The sequence below is a fragment of the Solanum stenotomum genome, chromosome 2, assembly GCF_019186545.1.
Source record: "Solanum stenotomum isolate F172 chromosome 2, ASM1918654v1, whole genome shotgun sequence".
NCBI classification, from domain to species: domain Eukaryota; kingdom Viridiplantae; phylum Streptophyta; class Magnoliopsida; order Solanales; family Solanaceae; genus Solanum; species Solanum stenotomum.
The window spans coordinates 73,748,598-73,774,054 of NC_064283.1; the positions used below are offsets into that span (position 1 = coordinate 73,748,598).

The window sequence follows — 25,457 nt, forward strand, 5'->3', positions numbered from 1 at the left end:
ACACTAACGCATGGTATTAACGTGATCGTTTGGACCTTAGATCTAGCTACGCATAAGGGATCTGCAACCAGCAAGGCTGATTGGGCTTTGGTCGCCAGAGGTTGCTAGACCTTGTAGTGGTGTTGGATTTTACACAACACCAACGAAAATAGAGAGAGAAATGGGTAGTCACAAATTCGCAGTGACTAATGATATCGCTGGAATGATGCACAGGATACTTTCCAAGAAAGTGGTCGGACAGCGGCTCACGCACGCAGCGCGTGTTGTAGATCTCGCCGGAGAAGGCTGCTTTCGACAACGCTTGGGGCGAGTGGAAGGTTTTCTGCTGGTGGAATTTTTGGGTTATGGTTGCGACTCACGAGAGGCGGGGGACCCCGTGGTGGTGTTGGTTTTCGTACAACACTAATGGATACGGGGTGGACACCACACAACCTTAGAAAGTCGCCGGGATTTCACTCACAGCAGCTGTTTGACCTTTCAATTATTTTTTGTCAAGTTCTTCCTCTCAACATGATTGTTTTTCATGCATTTATCATTAGCCCTACTTTTGTTAACATAATCATTAGCCAGACGGGAGACACGTGTTTTCTAGAGTTGTCTGCCGGTAGCGGAAGCATTTTGATCATAGAAGCTCTGATACATGTGAGAAATATAGAAGAAAAAAATTATTGAAATGTGTCTCTACATATACTGAGACCCTATTTATAGACACTATAGTACAATTCCTTTCGAAGTAGAATTTTATATACTATTTTTGTTCCTACTCCTATTCTAACAGACCCGAAGTAGTAACTCGAAGGTTTCAGTTGAGCATACATCAAAAAAAGCAACTAAAATGAAAGTCGCATTTTCTAGAAAAGGAAGACCCCGTCACTACAAGTTTTATATACTTTCACTAGTCATGAATTCAACCAATAACTTGGATATAGATAGAAATGTCATCTATCGAAAGGGCTTCATATTGTTCATAGTGCGTACAAACATATTTTGAAATGGAAAACACTAACATTACAGTCAGGTCCACAAAAAGTATCTCTAAAGCAAAGATTTAGAATAATTTGTGAGAACTCTTATGATGCTGAAAAAGGCAGAAAACTTGCCCAAATATCAGAAAAGCTTCATCAATATGAGCTAGCAAAGGAATAACATAGAAAGGACAGGCTCACTAACTAATGACTGACAACTGAAAAATAAAGCCTTTAGAGGTTGTAATTGTAATAGTTTATCAGTCCTGAGCATTCCAATAAATCAAAGACTACCTCAATGACGGATGAGAGTGGCCTTCAAATGAAAGAGGAATACGGAAGTAATTAAACTGGCTAGAAGAATGACACAAGGAAAATGGAAAAATCATCTCAGTTTCGAACCTGAAAATCACAAGACATAAAAGATGGAAGACACAAAAGAAGCTTTCTATATGAAAAATCATTTGGTTCACTACAAGATTAAGAAAGGATTTTGAATCAACGAATTTCAGAATTCATAATTTCAAATATGTACAATAGGTTCAAATATGGGATCTTTGTTCATGTCAAATTGCTCAGGCCAAAACCATCTGCAATAGCCTATAAGGCTTTAGTGTAATAAGAGGCAATTTTTTCGTAGCTAATGCAATTGAATTTAGAATAAAAAATTCTTGCACATGATACAAAGATGTTTCACCAAAATGAGGATAGGCCACTGTCTCTTTGGCATAAATGTTTTGCAAACTAATATTCATCTGGTCAATGCAGGATTAGTTAAAGTCAAAAGAATAATACCCAGCATTAGATTCTACTGCTGAACTATTTCTCATTTGCCTCAAAACTAAGGACATCTAAAGAGAGCATAGGGAAAAATATAACCTACTTCCTCACATGTGGTAACAGGGCATTTAGATGCTAACATATGTTAACTAAGAGGAGAACAATAGCTAACTTCGTTTTTTTTTTACCTTATAAAAAAACAAAAGCTAACTGTTTTTTTCCCGCAAGTTAGAACATAATGGTAATTTTCTTGTCAACTCAAAGCTAGCTTTTTTTGGGTACTAAGACATATTTAGCATAATATAAATAAATTACTTAACTAACAAGACAGTAAAAGAAATTTGTATTCTCTTAACATAATCTCTGCTAGAATTTTGGCCATAAGCACATTCATGTAAAGATATTCATCATTCCAAATCATTGCCAAGTTACAACAGATCTATGCACATGATCTGCAACTCATGCAGCATCATATGTAGCACAAAGAAGAAGATAAAATAAAAGAAAGGGAGCACGTGCAATTTCATATTCATACAAAAGGCTCCTAACTCACAATATTCATAAATTAGCATACCATGTTATTCGAAATTGCAAGAGCAGGTGATAGTCTCACAACAAACTGGCTGGAATAGCATGAGGCATCTTTCTGCGTGAAGCAAATACAATTAGAGAAAATAAATTAGTAAATAAACAAAGCACAGCTCATGAGTGATAAGAACATGATCTTTTATTATCTACTTTTTTGGAATAGAAATGGCGGAAGACAGGTCATTTCTTGTTGCATCTCAAACACGAGATATGAAAAGTATCTGAGGAAGGATAATTACCAGGATAAAGGGGATACCAGTTCCACAGCACCAGGCCCAACGTATTTTCCAAACAGTTTCTGAAGATTCGAGTATACCTATAAATGGAATTAATCAGTGATCTTTTAAAGCAAAAACATGAGTGGAAGTGTTGATATTCATGATAAACAGTCATGTAATGGAGTCACCATCAATCTGTAGAATCTCTTGTTATCAATTAAGAGTTTGCCAGTGCAGAAAAGCACTCTAGCAACAATAACTGTTATAAAGTACATCTGGAAAGTCGTAATACAGTGCACACGATTGTTCTTTATCAAGGAAGAGTAGACAAGAATTTGTAAGGATGGAGAAACAAGAAAAAGTTTTGAGCATGAACCTTATGGTGTGCTTCGGCAGGAAATTGGAAGAAAGGGGAGCAGTGAGGGGAAAGCAAATGGAAGGAAAGAGTTCACATTGTTTGGCACAAGAGAAGTTGGAGGGTATTAGTTAAAGGAAGTTGCATGGGCTCAGGCATTCCCTAATTTTTGAAATCTTTGTAAAGTCCAGAATTGTATTCCCTTTTCAACCCTTACGAAGGAAAGGACCAAAACGAAATTATTGCATTTTCTTAAAGGAGGTCAAGGCAAATTGTTGGTTCCTCCATCACCCCCAAGGCATAGCTCAAGTGGCAAAAGGTGGAGGATTTGTGGCTTAGGTCGCAGGTTCAAGCCCCACACAATGCAAAGCAAAGCCCGGTATTTAAGTGGAGAAGGGTAGAGGGGTGGGTCCATTATCCACCGAGTTTAGAAAGCTGTGATTGGTCCAAAGGGCGGGTCACAAACGGATTTCTCGGTTATCAAAAAAAATAAAAAATTGTTGGTTCCTCCATTTCCACTTCCTCCTTTCCTAGGCAATACCCCTTTGTCATAGTGCAATCTTGAAACTTAGTATTACCATTTGGACTTGTCCCTCATGTGCATGGACTTTTCTAGTAGTCGCACCAATGTGATTGCTGCAGCGTCCATCTTCTGCAAAACTGAAGTTACGTTCAGCCTGAAAAAATTTGAGAAAAGGCTGAGTCAGTTGCACATAGCATGAGGACATATAAAACAACAATACTCAAGATACTATTGGGCTTTTGTAAAAGCAGACACATCCAGTATTATGTGTATTGTTAACAACTCCTGATAACAAGAGCAACAGGAGTCAAATTTAGTCACATAGATTTGTTTTCGGGAATATATCCCTAGTATGATACCTAATTCAGGGAAAATCCTAGGGTTGTGATTCCACCAATATGAGAATGAATGTAGGACACTAGAGGCCCAACATATTTTAAGATAAATTAAAGCCACACAAAACAGGGTAAGATTAGAATTGATCACCTTAGATAGAGGGTGCAGGTCACACACAAAGATGAGAAAGTAAAAGAATGTGCACGAAATGGCTTAGCTATAGTTCACATAGACCTCCAAATTCACCACCTCATTGATGCAACACTATGATGGCTTAAGTGCTAAAGGGAGACAAGGTGGATTAAAATCACATGTACGATAGTTACCTCAAAAGACCTGTAGATTTAAGTAAAACCAGCACAAGGGTAGCAAATGATCCATATAGGTGATACCTAGTAGGTTTTAAGGCTTAATTGTTGTGACACCTAATTATATGAGCTAGGGATAAGTGTGAGATTTAGAGAACTTTCAGGTTTAGAGAATCCTTAAACCACTTTAAAATGAATTATTTACCAGCATAGGACTAAAATTGGCTGGAATAAAACGGAGTGAATATCAAGGATTCATGTGTCTGAATCCAACCAGTTTAGGATTGAGTAATAGTTATTGATTGATACCATAATGATGTGCAGGAGGTCCCCTCATCTTGATGTGACTCTATTCTGCTATATGAGTGAAAGTTGTCATTTGTAGTTAGGAAAAACATGCTTTAAGCTTTTAACAAATAACATAGGTGAAATCAGATATCTCTTTAAACTTTTACTATTATGGTTGTTGAACTAAATATACACAAGGCATAAGATAATAAGATGAGGAATGGAAAAGTTAATTTCCTTTTTTACCTTGTTATTTTCTCATACTTTTTGATATGTTATTCCTTATATCAAACCAAAAGTACAGTTATTAATCTGGATGTTAAGAGAGCCATGGGTTTCAGATTATCTGGTTTCTCAGAAAGAAAATGGAAGGAAATGATTTGTTACTAGAACAAACTTTTGAGCAGTAGTAGAACAAAACAGAACTACTTGTAATGACGCAAAATACACAAGGTTAGGCCAGATTGAAAGAGCATTTAATCCCCTGAAAGTAAGGTTCTTAAATGGGAAAGTTGACCGAAGACAAAACTTGTTGCAAGTAGCATAAATAGCCATATTTGCTTCCCTAACTCTCCACTAGTTAGTGTGAACACTGAGAAATCACTTCAAGCAAGGCCTCTACATATAATAATTCATGCACATTAGCATTTCACAATCGCTCCCTTTTCTTTGAACAGGTTCAATATGGCTGATACACTTCGAGAAGAAGGATAGTTGAGTAGCAAAGAGATGACCATGACATCCCACGAAATAGAAACTCTCATGCTACAGTTGAACTGAAGAAAAACTTCAGGTCTAAATCTAATAGTCACAGACAATACATGGAAATAGAATATCACCTGCAAAAGTGATGACTCATACGCTTGAAGAGCCTCCTCGAAGGTACACATACAAGTGTCATTCCATGCCACCATTGCAGATAAGATAGAAGCACCTTCGAATTCCGCTAGTTCAATCTAAGGTGATATTAGTTCAACACATAAATAACAATGAACACTAGATAGAACGGAGGAATTATTCAAGCGTAAACCATGGCCATGCAAGAAGATCTCACTTACCTGGGGAACAAAGAAGTAGAATAACCCAGCTTCTTGCTTCATGGAAGAAGATATTGTATCAAAACTTAGGTCCAAAAAGCCATAAGCCACCACTGGTGTTGATTCAACAGCACAACATCTGCAGCAGCACCAGTATAATATTAACCTATTAATGTCTATTAAAGACGACAGAAAAATCACATCTTTCCTTCATGTGATTGTAAAATGTGGAATCATGATATTTGTAACTCATCCTCTTTCTTAAGAGATATCAGAATTACATGCGATTTTCTTCTGAAAGACAGAAAGAGGGGTCAAACAGCAACTGGCTCACTTCATTGAGGGTACGAGTCAAGAATTAACCCCTTATAATCGATATTTGACATGATTACTAACAACACACAAATGCTGAATCAGAATTTTCATGATTCTGGAATTACAAGGACATAATCGCAGTTTTAGCCATTAGAATGTGATAACGACCTGATGTGGAGAGCTGGATGTCAGAGACCATTTTATAACCTATTTGGATTCAATAGCACCAGACCCCACTTAGTGGGATTTCACTGGGTATGTTGTTGTTGTTGGATTCAATAGCACAGAAAACTTCCAAGAGTCGCTCTCTCCTCCCCCCCCCACCCCTTCTATATCTCCGTCTCTTATGGAATTTCATCCAAAAAGACAGTTTGTTAATACAAAGAACAAGTACAAAGGATCATATTGATACTCTGCTCTGTAGGAAAGACAAACTTTTTATTCATGTAGGGATCATGGAGTAACTCACTCTAGTAGATTATACAAAGTCCAGTCATGATGCTATCACCAAAATTACTTACATTTAGGGCAAGCTTGGAAATACTACCTACCAAATAGAAATCTACAAGGATCCAATTCAAGGGTTCAAAAATTAATTAAATCCAGTATCCATAATACTCAGATAAAGGATTCATTTGGCCTCAAAATGCACTTTAGGATTGCGAACGCTCCACAAACATCTTGATAGCAGAAAAACTTGCATGTATAATGCACATAAGTATATTAAATACTCTCCCATATCTAGGTATAGCATATGCTTCCCGTATTTATCCCAAAGATTATATTGTGTTCAATTGCTCGTAGCAAATGTAGGGTCCATTTATTCTTCATTCTAGATTACAATCGCCCATGGTATCCATCAGCAGCACTCCAGAATCATCTAATCCAACAAGAGCACTCCAAAATCATCTATTTCATTATTAAGCAATCTCATATGTCAAACTACCTCCAATGAAACTGTCCCCGTGTTTTCAAAGAAAAGGTGTTCACCTTTAGGTGAGATAGTTGCAGCTTTACTGCTGGGACAATATAAAGCATTGCCATTAATGCAGAGTCGACCAGAAGCGTCCATTTTCACTGACAAAGTTTGAGGTTTATACCTTCAAGATGTTTATACAATAAAACTGTTTCTTATCAACAATATTTGGACTAGTCTAGGTCCCCATAGTTGAATCATTTTTTACAGAAAACAGAATACAAGTTTCCTGAAATGGATCATTGTCTTCAATGCTTGCAGGAACATTCTTGAGCTCTGACCAACATACTTCAACATCTCTTCCACCTTTTCGCGTTATAAGCTAGGAAAATTGAATTTTTCTCAAGCAGGGATATGCCTCCTCAATTGTCTATAGGAACACTCATTCTCCTTCTTACATCCACTTTCATACAAGTTCCTCAAACAGAGAAGAAATAAGACTTTCCTCCATTAAACCTTCACTAAGTCTAATCCCACTAGAAGAGGTTACTTGTCTGCATCCATTGCCTCTTCATAATTAATTTTATAATATCATCAACTCTTTGAGGAAAATTATAATAAGATGGAACCTCAGGTTGCTCCATTTCTACCAATAATTGATTCTAAATACACTTACATTAATCAAGCTGGATTCATATAAAATGATGGGCAGGAATGTGAAAACATAAATGTTCAAAAGTTCAAAGGAAACGTAAAAATAATCAGTTATGTCAGAGCTGAAGTTGAAGCAGTGATGAAGGTATGAAATTACATTCCAAATTCCCCAGATTCTTTAGTGGCAGAAAATCCCTTCAAGTTGATTGCTGCCCCAATTCCAAAGATCCCGCGTGTATGACCCATTTCAACTGATTTATATGACGGGTTTTGCTTTTCCTTGGAAAGGAAAAATTGTGGGAATACTCCTGATGACTCCGGTTGACAGCAAAACCAATTCAAAGATTTTGCACTGGGAGGAACAGCAACCTACATATAAACAATCATCCTCTCACTAGTCAAGAAAGAAGACCCACTCTGATTATCTATGTTCGGAATAAATTCTAATCCTATGTAACACCATGGAAGTATATGTACCTAACAACATATAATCAATTAGACACTAAAACTTAACCAAGCAAACATGTATATACTGCACCCATAGACATTATTAGTTTGAACGAATTCAGATGACAACATAAATCAGAAATTTAATAACCTCTCTATTTTCTTTTTGGATCACTTCTAGATTTTTATGCAGCATCCTTGAGCAATGCGACGGCTATGCTAAGTTGTTAACCATCTCTATATCCCCTATTTAATTGGATGCCCCCAAAAGGACAGTTTAATGAGTAAAGTTGTAGAATTACTGCTTATCTAAGACTAATTACACAATAAGATCGGCATAAGAGCACCACAGCTATCATTCACCTAATAAAGGTGCTTTTTTAAAATAACTAAAAGGAAAATGTACCTGGAATCTAAACATCCCATTAGAAGAACAAGGAGGCTTGGCCTTCAGCTCCTCCACAGCCTCCTTAATCTTTTCCAATCCTTGTTCTAAAGTTAAAGCCGGAGACAAATTGCGAGTAATACACGTAGAAATCAACAATGCTGCATCCTCTGGTTCCAATATTCTGTTTTCTTGCCGTGAACAGCGAACTACCTACATACACATTTAGAAAACACCAGAATTAATTATTATTTTTAAAAACAAAGAAAAACCCATTAAGAAAAAAGTTATTGTAAGACAATTGAGAGACGTAAGAAACCTGAAAGTTTGGGTTTTTGCAGAGACGATGAAGTGTGAAGCGCCGGGAAGTGAGTAGGGGAAAATGGTGGTAATCGGTGACATTGATGATTGTACGGCGAATTGGGAGAGATGGATAAAAAGGAAATGTGTGAGTTCCGGTTAAGCTGTGAGAATTCATTACCGCCGGCGATTTTTTTTTTGGCAGAAGACGGTTAATGGAAGTTTTGACAAGTGAAGAGGATAAGGTGTCAGATTTTTAAAAAATAAATAGAGAAATAAGGAGGCATTTTCATTAGTTTTTTTAAAAAAATAAATTGTGTTCGGTGCGTAAGAAAATATCTTCTTCTATGCGACTATGTTAGGTCAATCAATTCTTTAGAAAGATGAACTCCTTAAAAACGAAAAGGAAAATAAATTTTTTAAGAGATTTATATAATGTAATTTGTATAATATATTTTGTATAACTGTTTAAAGTTCATATGTTTATGTTAGTATCAATTTGTTATTTCAAGTTCTATCATATTTGTATAATTTCAGACTTTATATTACTTCATTATACAAAAGCATGCAAATTATATAAATGTAGCCGCGAACTATACAAATGAGATGTGAATTATACAAATTATTGTCCTCTTTCGCTCGCCTTCTCCTCCCTCTCCCAATCTCGCTCGCCATATATACAAATGCATATGTATAATATACAATTATCTAACTGATATACATATACAATTCACCTCTCTCCCACTCTTTGCCCTCTCTGGCTCGCCTCTCTCCTCCCTCTTTCAATCTTGCTCGCCTCTCTCCTCCATCCCCCAATCCTGTTTGCCATATATACAAATACATATGTATAATATACAATTATCTAACCGATATACATATACAATTCATCTCTCTCCCACTCTCTGCCCTCTCTCGCTCGCCTCTCTCCTCTATCTCCCGTTCTCACTCGCCTCTCTCCTCCCTATAACATGTAGTATGAATTGTAATTATCAAACTATAGTTATGGAGAGTAATTAGGCTATTTTTGAGTGACTATATGCGAAAGTTCCCCACTTTCTTTAATAACTTGCATTAACAAGTTGCCGTACAAATTTCCACAATAATTTCCGTAGTAAGTTTTTATAACAAATTGCCATAATAAATTTCCACAATAAATTTTCATAACAAGTTGCCGTGTCAAATTTTCCATTTTTAATTTTTAATTAAATATTGTAGTTATCATTTACTCCTATAAATAAAGAGTACCAAATAAAGAGAGACAGCTATAAAGAGTAATTTATTGGTTACTTGAAATATAACTTTGCATGTATTTCTTTTTAAATAAATTGCTAGTCTTTATGTCATTTTCATCTCAAAAATGACGATTATCATAGATTCACATTAATGAAAATATGTATTCACTAGTTATTTGATTTAATTGTTCTTGGTTCCTTTTTTTTTTTTTTTTTAAGAAAATGTATATTCATTAGCATAAAAAAAATTTATCCAACAATGTGATATCTATTGAGACATGCTTAGCTTTTCGTTGAGGATGTCCAATAAACTATCACTAATTATATTAATCCAACATATTTATCACTAATATGTCAACACAATATTTGTATTACTAGTGTGATAAATAACATGATCAATGATATCCACACAAATTATGTCTTATTTTATACCAAAGTTTATTTGAAGTTGTATACAAATACTTAGGAAAAGATCACCATAGACAGAGTATAGACTTGCCGGTAACACAACCATCATAGCACACAATTAAAACAATTGTGTTCTTTGATGATCATGTTTTCAGATATAGATATAGATATAAAAACATCACGGGTGATGAGGAATTGATTGAGTAAACAACGTGTTGACGGAACGTGGCTTGACAATAATATTACTAAAGCGATTACCATCAGTAATAGGGCAACAATCGATGTTATTTCCATTGCAACAAGGAATGAAGAAATTTGGAACTTGTCTAACTCCATTGGTTGATATCACAAAAAGGAACAAAATAAAAATGGCTATGTTTATTCTTTTCTCCATATTGGAATCTATTTGGTTGACCAAAAGTATATGGTATGTTTTTTTTACAATTTTGATTTTGAATTAGAGAAATGGAAGGTTGTTGTGGGGGTACTTATATAGGTAATTTTCAATGAGACATGTGTCCTAGTATTCAACAAAAATATTTAGCAACAATTGAGCTAATATTATTATATCTGGAATTGTTAAAACATTTAGAGATATTATATAAAGTGTTGGTTATAAATATCATATTATACTATTACTGCTATATTAATAATACTATTGACGATGAATACGAGATGAAATAGTATACAAATACTTACAACTAGAGACCCCATGTATGACAAAATGTCATATATTTAAATTTGGTGAATTTGCATAGTTCATCTTGTAATCATCGACAATTGCAGTTGTGATAGAAACCTCTCTTGGAATCATTAATGCAACAAGGTTGAACAAAACTCTATGTTGTACGCTATCAAAATAATCTATATTATATATTCCTTCATTCGATTTATGTGGTATTATTTAAATTTTGAGAGTTTAATTAGTTTTTCTTTCATTGTAATTTTTTTTTAAGTATAAAGTACAGAAATTTCAACAATTTAGACGCTAATTACCTCCTATTTCGAAAGTTCCCAAATTAAAATAATCCCAGATTTTTCAGAATTCATGAATGCATTGCCATTTCGCCTGATACATAGCAAACGATACATAAGTTATGTATCAGATACAAACCTATAAACCAGATTTATACAGATTTAGTTTTAAAATAGTTGAAGTTATGTACCAACAATAGCATATGTACAAGATACATTGTATACAAACAAAGTAGTATTAATGTATCTAATAAAGGTGGAGTGATGTATCCGGATGTTAAGAAAGATAAGGAAAAGGAGGATTTTTGTAATTAATTCAAATGGTAGGGATTTTATCTTAAGTTGTGTAATTATGTAATTTTTCCTCTTTTTATGTGTCTTATAAATATATATTTTGAACAAGATATTAGTGGCCACTATTTTAGGTATAAGAGCAACTATATTTGACACTAAAACTAACTATTAGTGGCGACTGCTATATGTTTAGCAGTGACAAACTTTGCCACTGTTCTTTTAGTGGCAACTATTACAGGTATTAGCAGCGGAGACAGTTGCCGCTAAAAACATTCTTTTAGTGTCGACTATTATGGTATTAGCAGCGACTAATGTTGCCACTAAAACATACTTTTAGTGGCGACTTTTATAGGTATTAGCGGCGACTAGGGTTGCCACTAAAACATTCTTTTGGTGGCGACTATTATGAGCATTAGCGGCGACTATCTTTGCCACTAAAACATTCTTTTAGTGGCAACTATTATGAGTATTAGTGGCAACTATTCTCACCACTAAAACTAACTATTAGTGGTGACTATTATGAGTATTAGCGGCGATTACCTTTACCACTAAAACTAACTATTAGTGGTGACTATTATATGTATTGGCAGCGACAAATTTTGCCAGTAAAACATTCTTTTAGTGGCGACTATTATGAGTATTAGTGGCAACTGTTCTCACCACTAAAACTAACTATTAGTGGTGACTATTATGAGTATTAGCGGCGATTACCTTTGCCACTAAAACTAACTATTAGTGGCGACTATTATATGTATTGGCAGCGACAAATTTTGCCAGTAAAACATTCTTTTAGTGGCGACTATTATAGGTATTAGCAGCGACTAATGTTGCCACTAAAACATTATTTTAGTGGCGACTTTTATAGGTATTAGCGGCGACTAGCGTTGCCACTAAAACATTCTTTTGGTGGCGACTATTATGAGCATTAGGGGCGACTATCTTTGCCACTAAAACACACTATTAGTCGCGACTACTATATGTATTAGCAGCGATTATATTTGCCACTAAAACATTCTTTTAGTGGCGACTCTTATGAGTATTAGTGGCAACTGTTCTCACCACTAAAACTAACTATTAGTGGTGACTATTATGAGTATTAGCGGCATTTATTTTTGCCACTAAAACTAACTATTAGTGGCGACTATTATGAGTTTATTCTTGCCACCAAAACACTCTTTTAGTGGCGACTATTATATGTATTAGCAATGACAACTTTTGCCACTAAAACATTCTTTTAGTGCCGACTATTATGAGTACTAGCGGAGATTATTCTTGCCACTAAAATAAACTATTAGTCGACATTAAGCAGTGACTTTTCCGAAAGGTTGTGATTTTTAAAAAGGTTATAATAAATAAGAATCTTGATTTGTGACGGCGCTACATAGGCAGGTCGGCGGTTGTAAATAAGCGCAATGTTTATGAAGAGCGGCAAGAGTGGTAACAAAATGAACGGGAGAAGCAGTTGAAACTACGTTCCTATTGTAGAGGGGAAGGGCAATTTTGGAAATAAATAAATAAAAAGAGAATTCTTGCTTCTGGTGGCTCCATGTCACCGGGTTGAGGGTTCTCATTTATATATATATATATATATATATATATATATATATATATGATTGTTATGTCATAATATTTTTTTATGTAGTTTCTATAAATATTATTTATACATGTCATCGAACTTTGAGAAAATATTCATTTATGTCATTCGGTAGAAGTTTGACTCATATATGTCATTTTCGTTTGAGAAAAGGCTTATCCATGCCATTATTTGTTAGCTGAAACAAATAATGACATGAATGATCCCTTTTTCGAATGGAAATAACATAGATCAACCAAACTTTTAACGGATATTATAAATGTGCCTTTTCTCAAAATTCGATAGCATATATAAACCTTTTCCGTAGTAATTAAGCAGTTTTATGCAATGCCTGACATCTAATTTTTCACAAGAGTACTAATCAGATTAAAACGAGATGATATCTTATATGGTTAGGAATAACATTTATTAGCATCTTAAGTTTTATAGAATAAGGGCTATTGGCTCCAAAACAGTCAATTTACAAGGGATGTGATTCCACAATCAGTGGCTTTTGTTTTGTCACACTGACCACTGCTACACTAGTCCTGTCATCAATTATTTATTAAAGCACATCTTGACCGGTAGTGGTGTACGTACACTTTCTCTTTTTGGTTAAACATGGTGTCAAATAGCACTCCACGCGGATAATTAAAGAAATACTATCAAATATATGCATTTTCTATCTGAACTATATAACTATTCATCAAAACACATTTCGCTATCTCTTTGCATTACCACCTATTGTTTAGTCTCATGAACAGTGTTTTTATAATGTCAAAGGGTCTTATCAACTGAAGAAGCATGAAACTGGAGATAATAGTAACAGATAGAAGATGTGTGATTTTGCTAACTCAAGATAGAAGAAAAAAGTAACCAATAACACCTGAAAAATGGTTTCTTGCTGTATAGTCCACAAACCACACATTTCTTGAATGATTTGATGTCCTTTGTCCTCACAAAAGTTAAAAATAGGATCATAGTGGATTGCCTTTTCAAGTGTTTTGCTTCTTATAATAGTCACTTAAATTATGAGCCACCATCACTGGCAGCTCCACCTACATTTGTCTTGTTGCTTGTGCTATTTTTGTGTGCAAAACAGGACTGATAATGGGGCCCTATCCTTAATTGGCTGAGTTCTTTATTTGGTTTCCTACTCAGTGCATTGGAGCTCCGATTAAATTTTAATCGCACATTATAGGGCTCATTCAGGGGCGACGACACTCAGATTTTCTCCACACTCAAAACCTAGCTCTGATTAAAGATGAAGTAGTCCTACCACTACCGCACTGCTAACTCATGTTGGTTGGCTGACTTCAATTAATGACCTAGGTTCATTCACTTTGTACACTATGCTTTAACCTTGTTTATGTCCTTCTACTTATTTGTTAAAATTTTGAACAACTTAAATATTCCTTTTCTTGCCACATTCATGTGGTTATTAAGTGACTGAAACACTCCCTCCCATAACTAGACTATTTTCCCACTGAATTTTCCGTTGAATACTGTTTAGTGGCTATTTTTACTGATATTTTGATTGAATCAGAGTAAAAAGAAAAAAAATAGTAAATGGTTCATATGGTTCAATGCGTTTTTCCATTGAGTTGGTTGGGTGAATGGAAAACGAGTGAGAAAATCATGTTTTATATAACAAATTTCCCACCTATTTGTGGTGGGAAAAACCGTTGTTTCTAGTAGTGTCTATTTGTTTTTATTTGTCCAGTATTGACTTAGCGAAGACAAGTAGTAATAGTAACCATGGAGAAGAGAGTACGTACTACTAGTGTTATGCATGCAAACTTTAGTCATGGCTTAATTAACAGAGTCTGTTTCAACTAAAAATTCATTGGCATTGAGGTAAAAAGAGAAGAACAAAAACATTGAAAATATGTCCAGCTCACTCTAATTTTCTCTCTGTGGTGGATTGGTTTGATGATTCAGTCTTTAGACTACATGGAACGTGATCGTCATCCATGTTGCTGAAAGGGCTAGCAACTTGAATGTTTGTAAGCAATCGACGAAGATCATAAGCCTCATCCTTGAGCTGCATATTCTCTTGAACAACTTTTTCATGAGATTCAAAGACTTGGTTTAACTTATTGATAAGATTATGATTTTCTGTTCTAAGACGAACTACTTGTGACCCTAACTCATCAAGGTGCCTTTGTTTCCTCATCCTTGATCTTCTAGCTGATTCTCTGTTTGATATCATTCTTCTCTGCTTTCGTTCATCATTCATTCTATGTTGTTGTTCCTCCAATTCATCTGAGGTTGAGTTACTACTGATGCATGATGGTTGTGTACTTATCAAGTCTTGAATAGGAAAAGAGAACGACTGATAGTTGTTGTTGTTAGTATTGGTTAGGAATGTGTTGAATTGAAATGTTGGTAAGTTTTTGTGCATGAAGGTGTAATCAATAGGAAGTGATGAGGGGTTTTCTTGAGCTAAGTAGTGGATTGTTGCAGCCTCTGATGAAATCATGATTGATTGTATTTGGAAGAAGGTTTAGTTATCCAATAAAAGTTGTAATGCTCAGGTTTTATAGGAGCACAAGGCTTGAGAAGTGGGGATAGAAGATAATAAAAGAATGCTTAATACATAAACATGTCATTTAACTTGATGTCATCTGATATTATATATATGCCCTCCAAATTTGAGTATACACACACATTCTACTTGGCATCCTAAGTATATTATGTCACATAAGATGTATATGTCTACTTGTTTAACTTTATTCATGTTTAAGTGTCAACTTGTGCACATCACCCAAAATTGGAAGACAGAAATGTTAGCTGAAGTCAAGTTAAAGAGTATATTTATATATTATGTCTATATAATAAAGTAGTTGATTTCAAGTCTAGACAAAGGGGGTGGGTTGTGGTAAGTTGATGACGAGCCTTAAAATAATATTATTAAACTATTAAAACAATTCTTATAGCCTACCCCAACTAGTACAATGGTTTATGCATATTTTAATGTAGAATGAAAAGGCATCATGTTAATGCATGTATGGCCATTTTAATGCATTCATATCATAATGAGATTTTAATGAAGGTTGAGTTTTTAGATAATTGTTGAACAGTACAGTTGCATCTGGTGTAGAAGAAGTAGAAGAAGAAAACAGTTTAAAAGTCAATCTTAGAAGAAGTTATATGCAAACTGAAAATCATATATATTAAAGTCTCAAGCCAATAGAAATTGCGAATTGATGACGAAATCTAGGTCAATTGTTATAAACTATTTAAAGCATGAAATTTTGATGATTACTTTTAACAAATGATGAGTCGAAAGGCACTTGAGATTGAGATAGAAGGGACCCAAAATAAATGTAATAGTCTATATTATAGTATACTACTATACTATTTAATATTACAATATTCTCAATATATTCCAAGCTTTTATTCAACGGATCAAAATCAGCTGAATTATTCAATCTACTGTTGAGAACATAATTAAATAAAAGACAAAAAGTCAAGTTTATCTCAGAATTATATGAAATAGAATAAATTTGCTCCTTGTGAATAATTAAGGCAAATATATCTTTGTCAATTTTCAAGAACTATGATCAAACATACGTTAAAACTTCACCAAAAAAAATTTCTAAAAAATGTTTAGGAATTTATGGACAAAACACAAGCTTACGATATATATATATAGGCCTCTGGTGGAGGGTACTTGTTTTCATCTTTTTAATTAATTTCATTGTGTCTCAAGTTTGTGGTTGTTCAAATTGATCCTTTCAGGAACTGAAGAGCCTTAATTAATTGACTCTAATCATCTTAGTATTTCCGCTGTTGTAGGTGTATATTCATTATTCCCCCCTAATTAATTTCTTTGTAATCCCCTTTTATATTATGTTATCAGATACTTTTTCTGTCTCAATTACGTGATACTTTTGCTCAGTTAAATTACGTGCTTAGTATGAACAATTTAATAACTTTAATTTTATGACTTATTTTAGACCACAAATATCAAAAATATTGTTTTCTATACCATCAAATACAAACCATATATATATGTGACGCTCGAGAGCCTATGTAGCAAGCTATCTTAATGTTAGAGTTTGATTTTAAATTTATGTAACTAGATGTTTGATTTGAGGTACCCTTCCTTCCTAGAAGCCGAAGCTGATAAAAAATACTAGATGCTTTTTAGGTCGTAAATATTTATGTTGATATGGTAATATTTTACATTTATTAGTTACCAAAAAAAGTGTATTACTCCAATGTCCGTACAAGGTTAATATCGTCATTTTGATAACTTGTAGTTTGATTAGACATCACCATGTTAGCATGTTAAGAAGAATGTATGCACTTGCAAAGGCCACTAATTGAGTAATGATTATAGCATTTTCGTTAAGACCCTACTACCTATATCTTTTTATTTATATATATACTATGTCAAAATTTGGTTACGGTTACTATTAGAAGATGTGCAGCGGCGGCTCAATGTTATTGGGGTTTAAAGCAAAATTTCAATTTGAGGTCTAAACTATAAACAAATTTTATATATGTATTTATTTAAAAAATATTTTTCTTACACCATTTAGATGAAAACTATTAGTATTTAATATTGTTTTTTCAGTTATTAGTTTTAGGTAAGATTCTATCAACTCAACATTGAAAAACATCATTTAAGTGAGACAATTATTATATGAATCATTAACATAGTTCTATAAGTAATAAGTTGACAAATATTAAATAAAGATAAGAGTTAGAACCATAGAATTTGACTCAAAAAATTGATGACTTGGTATACCCCATTTTAATATGCTTGTAGTAATGCTTGAAACTAAAATTTAAAAAGAAATAAAAAAGAATTTGTATTTCACTTCGTTCAACATTTTTCACTATTAATTGTTATTTTTAACAAAGTACAAAAAATGCTAAAGTGAGTAAAATAATATATTTTTTAAAATATACTATAATAAATAATCAATTTTTTCTACAAAAATTTTGACACATAATTTATTCTTGATAAAAATTTGGGATATTTTTCAAAGCATAGAGCCGGCCCTGAAGATGTGGTGCAGTAGATGAAGTTGTTCTTGTTCCGCTGATTACTTAACCAGAGATCTCAGTTTCGAATTATGAATATGAAAATTTCTTGATAGAGAACGGTTTTCCTCGAATGACATCCTATATTGTCCAAATCCGAAATAATTAAATTTCATTACGGATATCAAAAATCGAATGACAAATCTACAAGAAAATTTTTTTAGTTATAATAATAAAACACTTCCCTCACCCACCACTACAACACCCCAAAAGAAGTATCTCACATTATAAAAAATAAAACATTTTGTGGTGACTAAAATCATTAAAAAAAATTGTCATGAAAGATTATTCATCACAACTCAAAAAGCTCATTAATTAAATGACTAGCTAGTTTATGAAATATTATTGGAGTATAGTTCCAAGAAAGCAACAAGGTTATCTTAATTATCATCAAAGATAACAAAATTTATGAAAATTAGGATCACTTATATATAATCCCTCAACTTTGAAAAGTGAAAGTATTTATCTATAAGATTTTGTAAAAAGGGAACATTTCTAATTTATTTGTACCAAATAAAAATAAACTTAGTTAAACTATGTAGGTTTAGACATGATCAGATTGGATACAAACTTAAAGAACATACGTGTATATATTTTTATCCACATACATAATATAGTATAATATATAGTACAGTGAGTGAGTTGGTTGGTGGGGTTCATAAGCAACTATAATTTCTTGTGTTTCAATCAAAAAGACAATTTGGATTTTGGAACACACATATATTTGTTGTTAAATCTGTGTTCAAAATATTTAATCAGAAAATCGAAGTAAACTGAAAAATAAAAAAATAAAAATTCTTTAAGATGCAAAGAAAATATTTAGATCATAGAATTTAGTGTATGTCTTTAAAAAATTTAATTTCTCCCAGAATAAAATAGATATACCAATTATTGAAATAGCAGTACCTCACATTCCAGTAACTTCAATAAACTCAAAAGTCAGCAATAATACGTTAGAAGAGTATTTCTATTTAAAAATACAAAAAAAAAAACTCCTAGAAATAAACTTTATTTTCCCTCCATATTATTTTTCTTCATTTCTCAGTTCACATTCCACCTCTTCTTTTAAGACTTAAATCTTAAAATAACCTAACAATATTTAATTTAAAACTTTGAGAGAGGGTGATCTACTTGTCTTATTAAGGTTATGGTTTATTTTTATTTTGAAAATTTATTAATCATTTTTTATCAATCTAATCTGTTCTTGGTGGCCACTACCTTTTGATTAAAAAAAGTTCTTAACTTTTTAGTAATAAACAAATTAAGAAAAACATTATATACTAATTTAAAACAAAAAAAATCTTGTCAAATCTCAAAGGTGGCAACTTGCAACCGCAAAATGCATTTTCTTCAATTATTTTTAGCACTATATACTGACCACTATGCAACTCTCTCTGGACAACTCCATAGATTGGATAAGAACTAATCAGAGAAACAATAAATTAATAAAAAAAAATTAAAATTATTGACATTATTATATAACTCAGTATTCCACAATTATATAAACATACTTGTAACATAAAAGATTTAATGATTTCATCAAATGACAACTCATGCAATCTTAAGCATCACAGTCATAAATATATATGTATCGAAGTCAAGTCTAAATTTTAATTAATCCACGAAATCTCTTCTCTTATCATGATCAATGGCTTAGAAATGACTAATTAGTAATATTACGCCTTCACAATAATATTATGAAAATTTGATCCTCATTAATGGTTATTAAGCCTCTTTCCTAAGTTACGAGTTCATGCAATTTATTAGCTAGGCATGATCATGATGTCTTTTTAATTATTTCTTTCTAAAAATAAAACAATTAAATTAAAGGAACATACAAACTCAACCTTAGTTCAATTTAAGGCCATCCCAAATCTTCATATATAGAATAAAACAAACAACAATTTTAGTGGGTGACATACATGATACATAGGAAATAAAAGGAAGACAAAATTTAATTGAAAGGACAGAAAATGACCTTTCATGGTACATTTCTTCCTTGTTAGTAATAATGAATTTTTCCACTATATTTAGGTAAATAAATGTAGTTCCCATAGACCAAGAAAGAGGGATAATAGAATGGTCTGACTGGTAAACAGGAAAAGAATATATATGATGAAGTTGTTACGTACGTAAGGGGACTCGGTTTAACATTTTTGCTATTAAACACCAACCAAATTTTTTGGTCTTATGAGTGCGACATAACTTTATTATTCACTAACCCCACCCCACCCCCTACTCCGAGCACAAATTAATAGTGCAATCAATTTAAAACACGTTTCAGACATGTTGGAATCGTGAAATCACCATTTTAGGATTGTCTTGACCAAATGATGACCGTAATCCACTAAAAATTTAAGAAAATCTTTAAATCCAAACCAAATCACCAAAACGCCCCCCAAAGCCTTGGGATTCGTATTGAATCTCCAACTAGCTAGGTTATATATCAACCCTTAAAACTACTGAAATTATCAAAACTCCGATTTAACCTTTCCAATCTTGGATCAAACTTTCAAAACTAAAAACTTCCATAAAATGCATTTAGTCACTTTGAAAATCGGGTCACTTGTCCTCACATATCTAAACATCAATCCAAAGTTATTAAAAGAGTCAAACAAGGGAAAAAGAAGCAAAAATTACAAAACAACCTTGAGTATTTTATATTATAAAAAAGAAACCCTATATTATTTTTTGACCTCAAATAATTAAAGCTAAGAACTTAGGGGAAAGAGTGTTTTGACTTAAGCTTGTCAAATTCTCCACTCAACACCCCTCCCCTACTCCAACATATATATGTTTCTCTTTTTGTTGATTTATTTTTCTAAAGACATCTCCTGATTGGTTAAAAAAGGATAAGCACAGCATCATCCTCTTGTATTCTCTCTTCATTACCTACATTTTGCTTTACGGTCTATTAGTTTGGTGTAAATATCGAATGAATGTAAATCATTATATATCCATTAATCTCTACTGGGATCGATGCATTCATACCATCACTAATTATACACCGAATCCCATCAAAATTAAGCATATTTCAGTGAGACTACCGATTAGCTATGAGGACGAGCGACTGCTAGGAAGTTTTGTTACATTCCTTTTCTTCTTTCTATCATATTCTAGTTAAACTCTCTTTGAGCTGAGAAACTATCGATCGAAAAAATAGACTTATAGTTTTCATCATTAGTGATAAAAAAGATAGTAGTAGTAAACTAGCATCACCCCTTTGTTTATACTAATAGTTTTGTCTGATTATATTAGTGGTGGTTTGTGCGTTTTAAAATAATACCTACTTTAACTCACACGTATGTTATCCGTTGCTTACGTATCATCTCTTATTTAGGTCTAAATCCACTTCAACGTGGATAATTAATTTATTAATTGTGTTAAGACTTTTAGGGTTAACCCAAAGTGTCTCCAAATTACTGACCAAAGGGATTAAGCATAAAGATTATGAGAAAATTATAATGCTATTATCACCACTAATTGAGGTTTATGTGTCAGTGGTTTGGACCACAATCTTTAGTGATTCGAGAAATGGCATATTGCCAAATCGAAAATGACAAGCATGTTGATAATTAAGTACATATATATTATATAGGGATAAGGGATTGAAATATATCTGAATTTTGACCGAAATTGCAGTAACGATACCAAACTTTGAAAAGGACTTTTTACCCCTACACTATTTAATAGTGTACTTTAAAGGTATATATATATGTCCACGTGGACATCATAAATATTGCATAATTATAAATAATAACGTGTCCACGTGGGCACATATATACATTTTAAATACACTATTAAATAGTGCAGAGGGGTAAAAAGTCCTCCATAAAGTTTGGTATCGTAACAACAATTTCGATCAAAGTTAGAGTATTTTTCAGACCATTTTCTCAATTATATATAAATAAAATAAAATTTCTTATAAGAAATTAGGTTGAAGAAAACATTGAGATTTAATTTTAATTAATTAATGGCACATCAAGGTTAGATATATCATGATTTATTAATAAATGATTGGTTTATTAAGCAATATTCCAACGTAACATCATTAGATACATCTGAAATATCATTCATTTAATTGGACCATCAAAGAATGTTTTTGTAACCCAAGTAATACCATAAATAATATTTAATAAGTAATAAATCTCGTCCGTACATTGATTACTTGATGGACGTATCAGATTAAGTCATAATCTCTATAAATTGATCCTCTCTCCACCCATTAGCGTTACAACATATTCTCTACAATAAGTTCATTGTTGACGGCTGTGGTAACGTAAAGCTAGGGCAAGGAGGTAGAAACCAATTTACGACTAATGCTTCCGCTTCTCTCTATGATGATGTCTTTCGCATCAGGTATGTGCCCCTAACAACTTTTATGTAAAATTATCGTGTTCAAGATCCTGAAAACATTTAATATTACATGTGGCATCAGAGCCTAAATTATTTGAACTGATAATCTTTGTGTATGAAATACGCTTCATCGTGCATAATTGTCTGCTTGTTTAATGACTCGCATTTGTGTTTCATAGTGGCCCACTGAAAGTCGAAAGAAAGGCTACAGAAAAGGTGTTCTAAATAAACAATCATACATTAATATATTATATTTAATAATTCATGGTATAGTATTAAACTAATATCATAACGCATACTCATTGCTTTACGGTTGAAATTAATGAATTAATGGTCCAATCAAATTATGTTGAATCTTTTGTAGTACCTAATTTTGTATTTGACTATTTTAAGGTGTTTGGACTCTTATGTTAATGAAGTCTTGTTAGCAAAGTTTAATTTGCACAAATTCTGAAAAATCTTAATCTTCCCATAATGTAATAATTATGTTTTTTTTTTTAAAATTGTGCGATAAATTAAAGTAGTCGTTATACTAAACAATAAATAATATGTGTGTACTTTGTGCAAAATAGTTTGTTAGTCACCAAAGTGATCAAACTAGAGAAATTAACGTCTACACATATAATGTTTATGATCACTTGTTGCATGTATTATGTTTCTATAGTTTATTAGTCACCAAAGTGGCCAAGCTAGAGAAATTAGCGTCTATATGTATAATATTTATGATCACTTGCATGTATTATGTTTCTATAGTTGGTTAGTCACTAAAGTGGCCAAACTAAAGAAATTAACATCTACACATATCATATTTATGATCACTTGATACATGTATTATGTTTCTATAGTTTGTTAGTCACCAAAGTGGTCAAACTAAAATGTATAGCATTATTCACATGCACAAAAATTTATGATATTATGTCTGTTTTGTATTTATATAGTTTGTTAGTCACCAAACTGGCCAAATCAGAGAAATTAACGTTTACACATATCATATTTATGATCACTTGATGCATGTATTATGTTTCTATAGTTTGTTAGTCACCAAAGTGGTCGAACTAAATTGTACAAAATTATTCACATGCACAAAATTTTATGATATTATGTGTGCATTTGTATTTATATAGTTTGTTAGTCACCAAAGTGGCCAAACTAGTATGGTTAAGAAAAATATGCACTCATAAAATTGTCATTTATCTATGAAGGTTAATTAAATGCCTATATTAAAAAATAAATAGATAAATTGACTTTCACTATTGCTAGAAACCAAGAATTTACCCAAAGGTGAATCTATCATTCTACGAATAGTGAAAATTATGAGGTAAATTAATATTTTAGTCAAACATGTATTGTATATCCAAAGATGCCGTATATGTTTGATAAAAATTGTTCAATTACCTATTAAAGATAAAAATGACATTTAAATTATGATAATGTGTCGTAGTATCTACCCAAAGGAGAATTACGATATATTTTTATCGTTTTAATGAATTCACATTATTTTCTGATTTGTGAGCATGTATATCTCTTCATTCACATGCTTCGTCTGTTACTGTGTTTAATGGATTGAACTTCTCTGAATGGCATGAACAAGTCCAGTTCCACTTAGGTATGATGGATCTTGACTTGGATATGTTGAATGACAAACCTACTGCCATTACTGATAAGAGTAGTGAGGATGAGAAGTCTTTTCATAAATCATGGAAGCGCTCTAACATATTGAGTCTTATGTTCATGCAAATGACTGTTGCTAACAACATTAAGAGTACTATTCCACAAACAGAAAGTGCCAGGGAATACCTGAAGTTTGTGAAAGAACGTTTTCGTTCTGCTGATAAGTCTCTCGCTGGTACACTAATGGCTGAACTCACGACCATGAAGTTTAATGGATTGCGTAGTATGCAAAATCATATCATCGAGATGACTAATATTGCAGCAAGACTTCGGACCTTGGGGATGAAAGTGGATGACACCTTTTTGGTTCAATTTATCTTGAACTCATTGCCTCTTGAGTATGGACCATTCCAAATTAACTATAACACCATTTAAGGATAAGTAGATGTTAGTGAATTGTCCAATATGCTTACTCAAGAGGAGTCAAGACTTGAGAAATAAGGAGGTCATTCCATTAACCTCATGGGTCAAGGAGCTAGTAAAGGACTTAAAGTGAAGGCCAACAAGCTTAAGAAAAAGAAAGCGCCCACGAAAGTTCCACAAAATGCTCATAAAGAACTCAAAGCTGATGTGTGTCGTTTCTGTAAAAAGGAAGGACACTATCAGAAAGATTGCTTGAAACGTAAAGCTTGATTTGAAAAAAAAAAGATATATTTAGTGTTTTTATAATTCGAATCAAATTTAGTAGAAGTTCCTAATAATACTTGGTGGCTTGATTCTGGTGCAACTACTCATGTATCCACTATGTTGCAGGGATTCACTACGATCCAAACTACAAATCCAAATAAGGATTTCTTGTTCATGGGAAATTGCATGAAGGCTCAAATTGAAGGCATAGGGACTTATCGATTGATCTTGGAGACTAAACAGACTCTTTATGTTCCTTTAGTTTCTAGAAATTTGATTTCTCTTTCAAGACTTGATGTTTATGGATTTGATTTTAAGTTTGGACATGGATGTTTCAATTTATATAAGTGTTATATCCCATTTTAACTAAAGATCCAAACGGTGTACAATATATTGGTGATTTTCAAATTAACTTAAGAAGTCGTCACCTAATTAATACAATATGCTTAGTTAAGACCTTAGTTTAATTAAGACGTGTCTCTAAAATTTCAGTCATAGTTTAGAGAGTACTTATACCTTATCCCTTAAAAAGTAGATGTTAGTGAATTGTCCAATATGCTTACTCAAGAGGAGGAGTCAAGACTTGAGAAATAAGGAGGTCATTCCATTAACCTCATGGGTCAAGGAGCTAGTAAAGGACTTAAAGTGAAGGCCAACAAGTTTGAGAAAAAGAAAGCACCTACGAAAGTTCGACAAAATGCTCATAAAGAACTCAAAGTTGATGTGTGTCATTTCTGTAAAAAGGAAGGACACTATCAGAAAGATTGCTTGAAACGTAAAGCTTGATTTGAAAAAAAGAAGAAGATATATTTAGTGCTTTTATATTTCGAATCAAATTTAGTAGAAGT

General features: G+C 32.9%; 4 protein-coding genes across 7 annotated transcripts in view; 1 reads left to right on the forward strand and 3 right to left on the reverse strand.

Annotated features, from left to right (window-relative positions):
* Positions 1-8,635, reverse strand: part of LOC125856412 (protein PHYLLO, chloroplastic) — a 28,399-nt gene extending 19,764 nt beyond the window's left edge. Inside the window, exons 1-8 of one of the 4 annotated variants that reach the window (XM_049535941.1) lie at positions 8,435-8,635; positions 8,137-8,328; positions 7,441-7,652; positions 5,420-5,537; positions 5,201-5,317; positions 3,485-3,583; positions 2,590-2,649; positions 2,320-2,391 (exon numbers count right to left, since the gene is read on the reverse strand). In XM_049535941.1, coding sequence (XP_049391898.1) covers positions 2,320-2,391; positions 2,590-2,649; positions 3,485-3,583; positions 5,201-5,317; positions 5,420-5,537; positions 7,441-7,652; positions 8,137-8,328; positions 8,435-8,593 — 1,029 coding nt within the window. In that variant the 5' untranslated portion in view covers positions 8,594-8,635. Of the gene's footprint in view, positions 1-2,319; positions 2,392-2,572; positions 2,650-2,927; positions 3,083-3,484; positions 3,584-5,200; positions 5,318-5,419; positions 5,538-7,440; positions 7,653-8,136; positions 8,329-8,434 lie in introns of those variants that run through there. The other 3 variants (XM_049535942.1, XM_049535943.1, XM_049535944.1) reach the window with 3 other exon arrangements.
* The window catches only part of LOC125856419 (uncharacterized), a 175,119-nt gene that overhangs the window by 37,705 nt on the left and 111,957 nt on the right, over positions 1-25,457 (reverse strand). The window lies entirely within an intron of this gene.
* Positions 14,689-15,403, reverse strand: LOC125856446 (basic leucine zipper 43). Its single transcript, XM_049536002.1, has one exon. The coding sequence runs from the start codon at positions 15,377-15,379 to the stop codon at positions 14,795-14,797; it is 585 nt and encodes a 194-aa protein (XP_049391959.1). The 5' UTR covers positions 15,380-15,403; the 3' UTR covers positions 14,689-14,794.
* Positions 23,923-24,357, forward strand: LOC125856296 (uncharacterized). The gene has a single exon (XM_049535808.1). It carries the CDS (start codon positions 23,923-23,925, stop codon positions 24,355-24,357), a length of 435 nt encoding a protein of 144 aa, XP_049391765.1.

Excerpts from the sequence above, each read along its gene's own strand:
- LOC125856446 (XM_049536002.1), bottom strand. The coding sequence starts at position 15,379 with ATGATTTCATCAGAGGCTGCAACAATCCACTACTTAGCTCAAGAAAAC.
- LOC125856296 (XM_049535808.1), top strand. The coding sequence starts at position 23,923 with ATGGATCTTGACTTGGATATGTTGAATGACAAACCTACTGCCATTACT.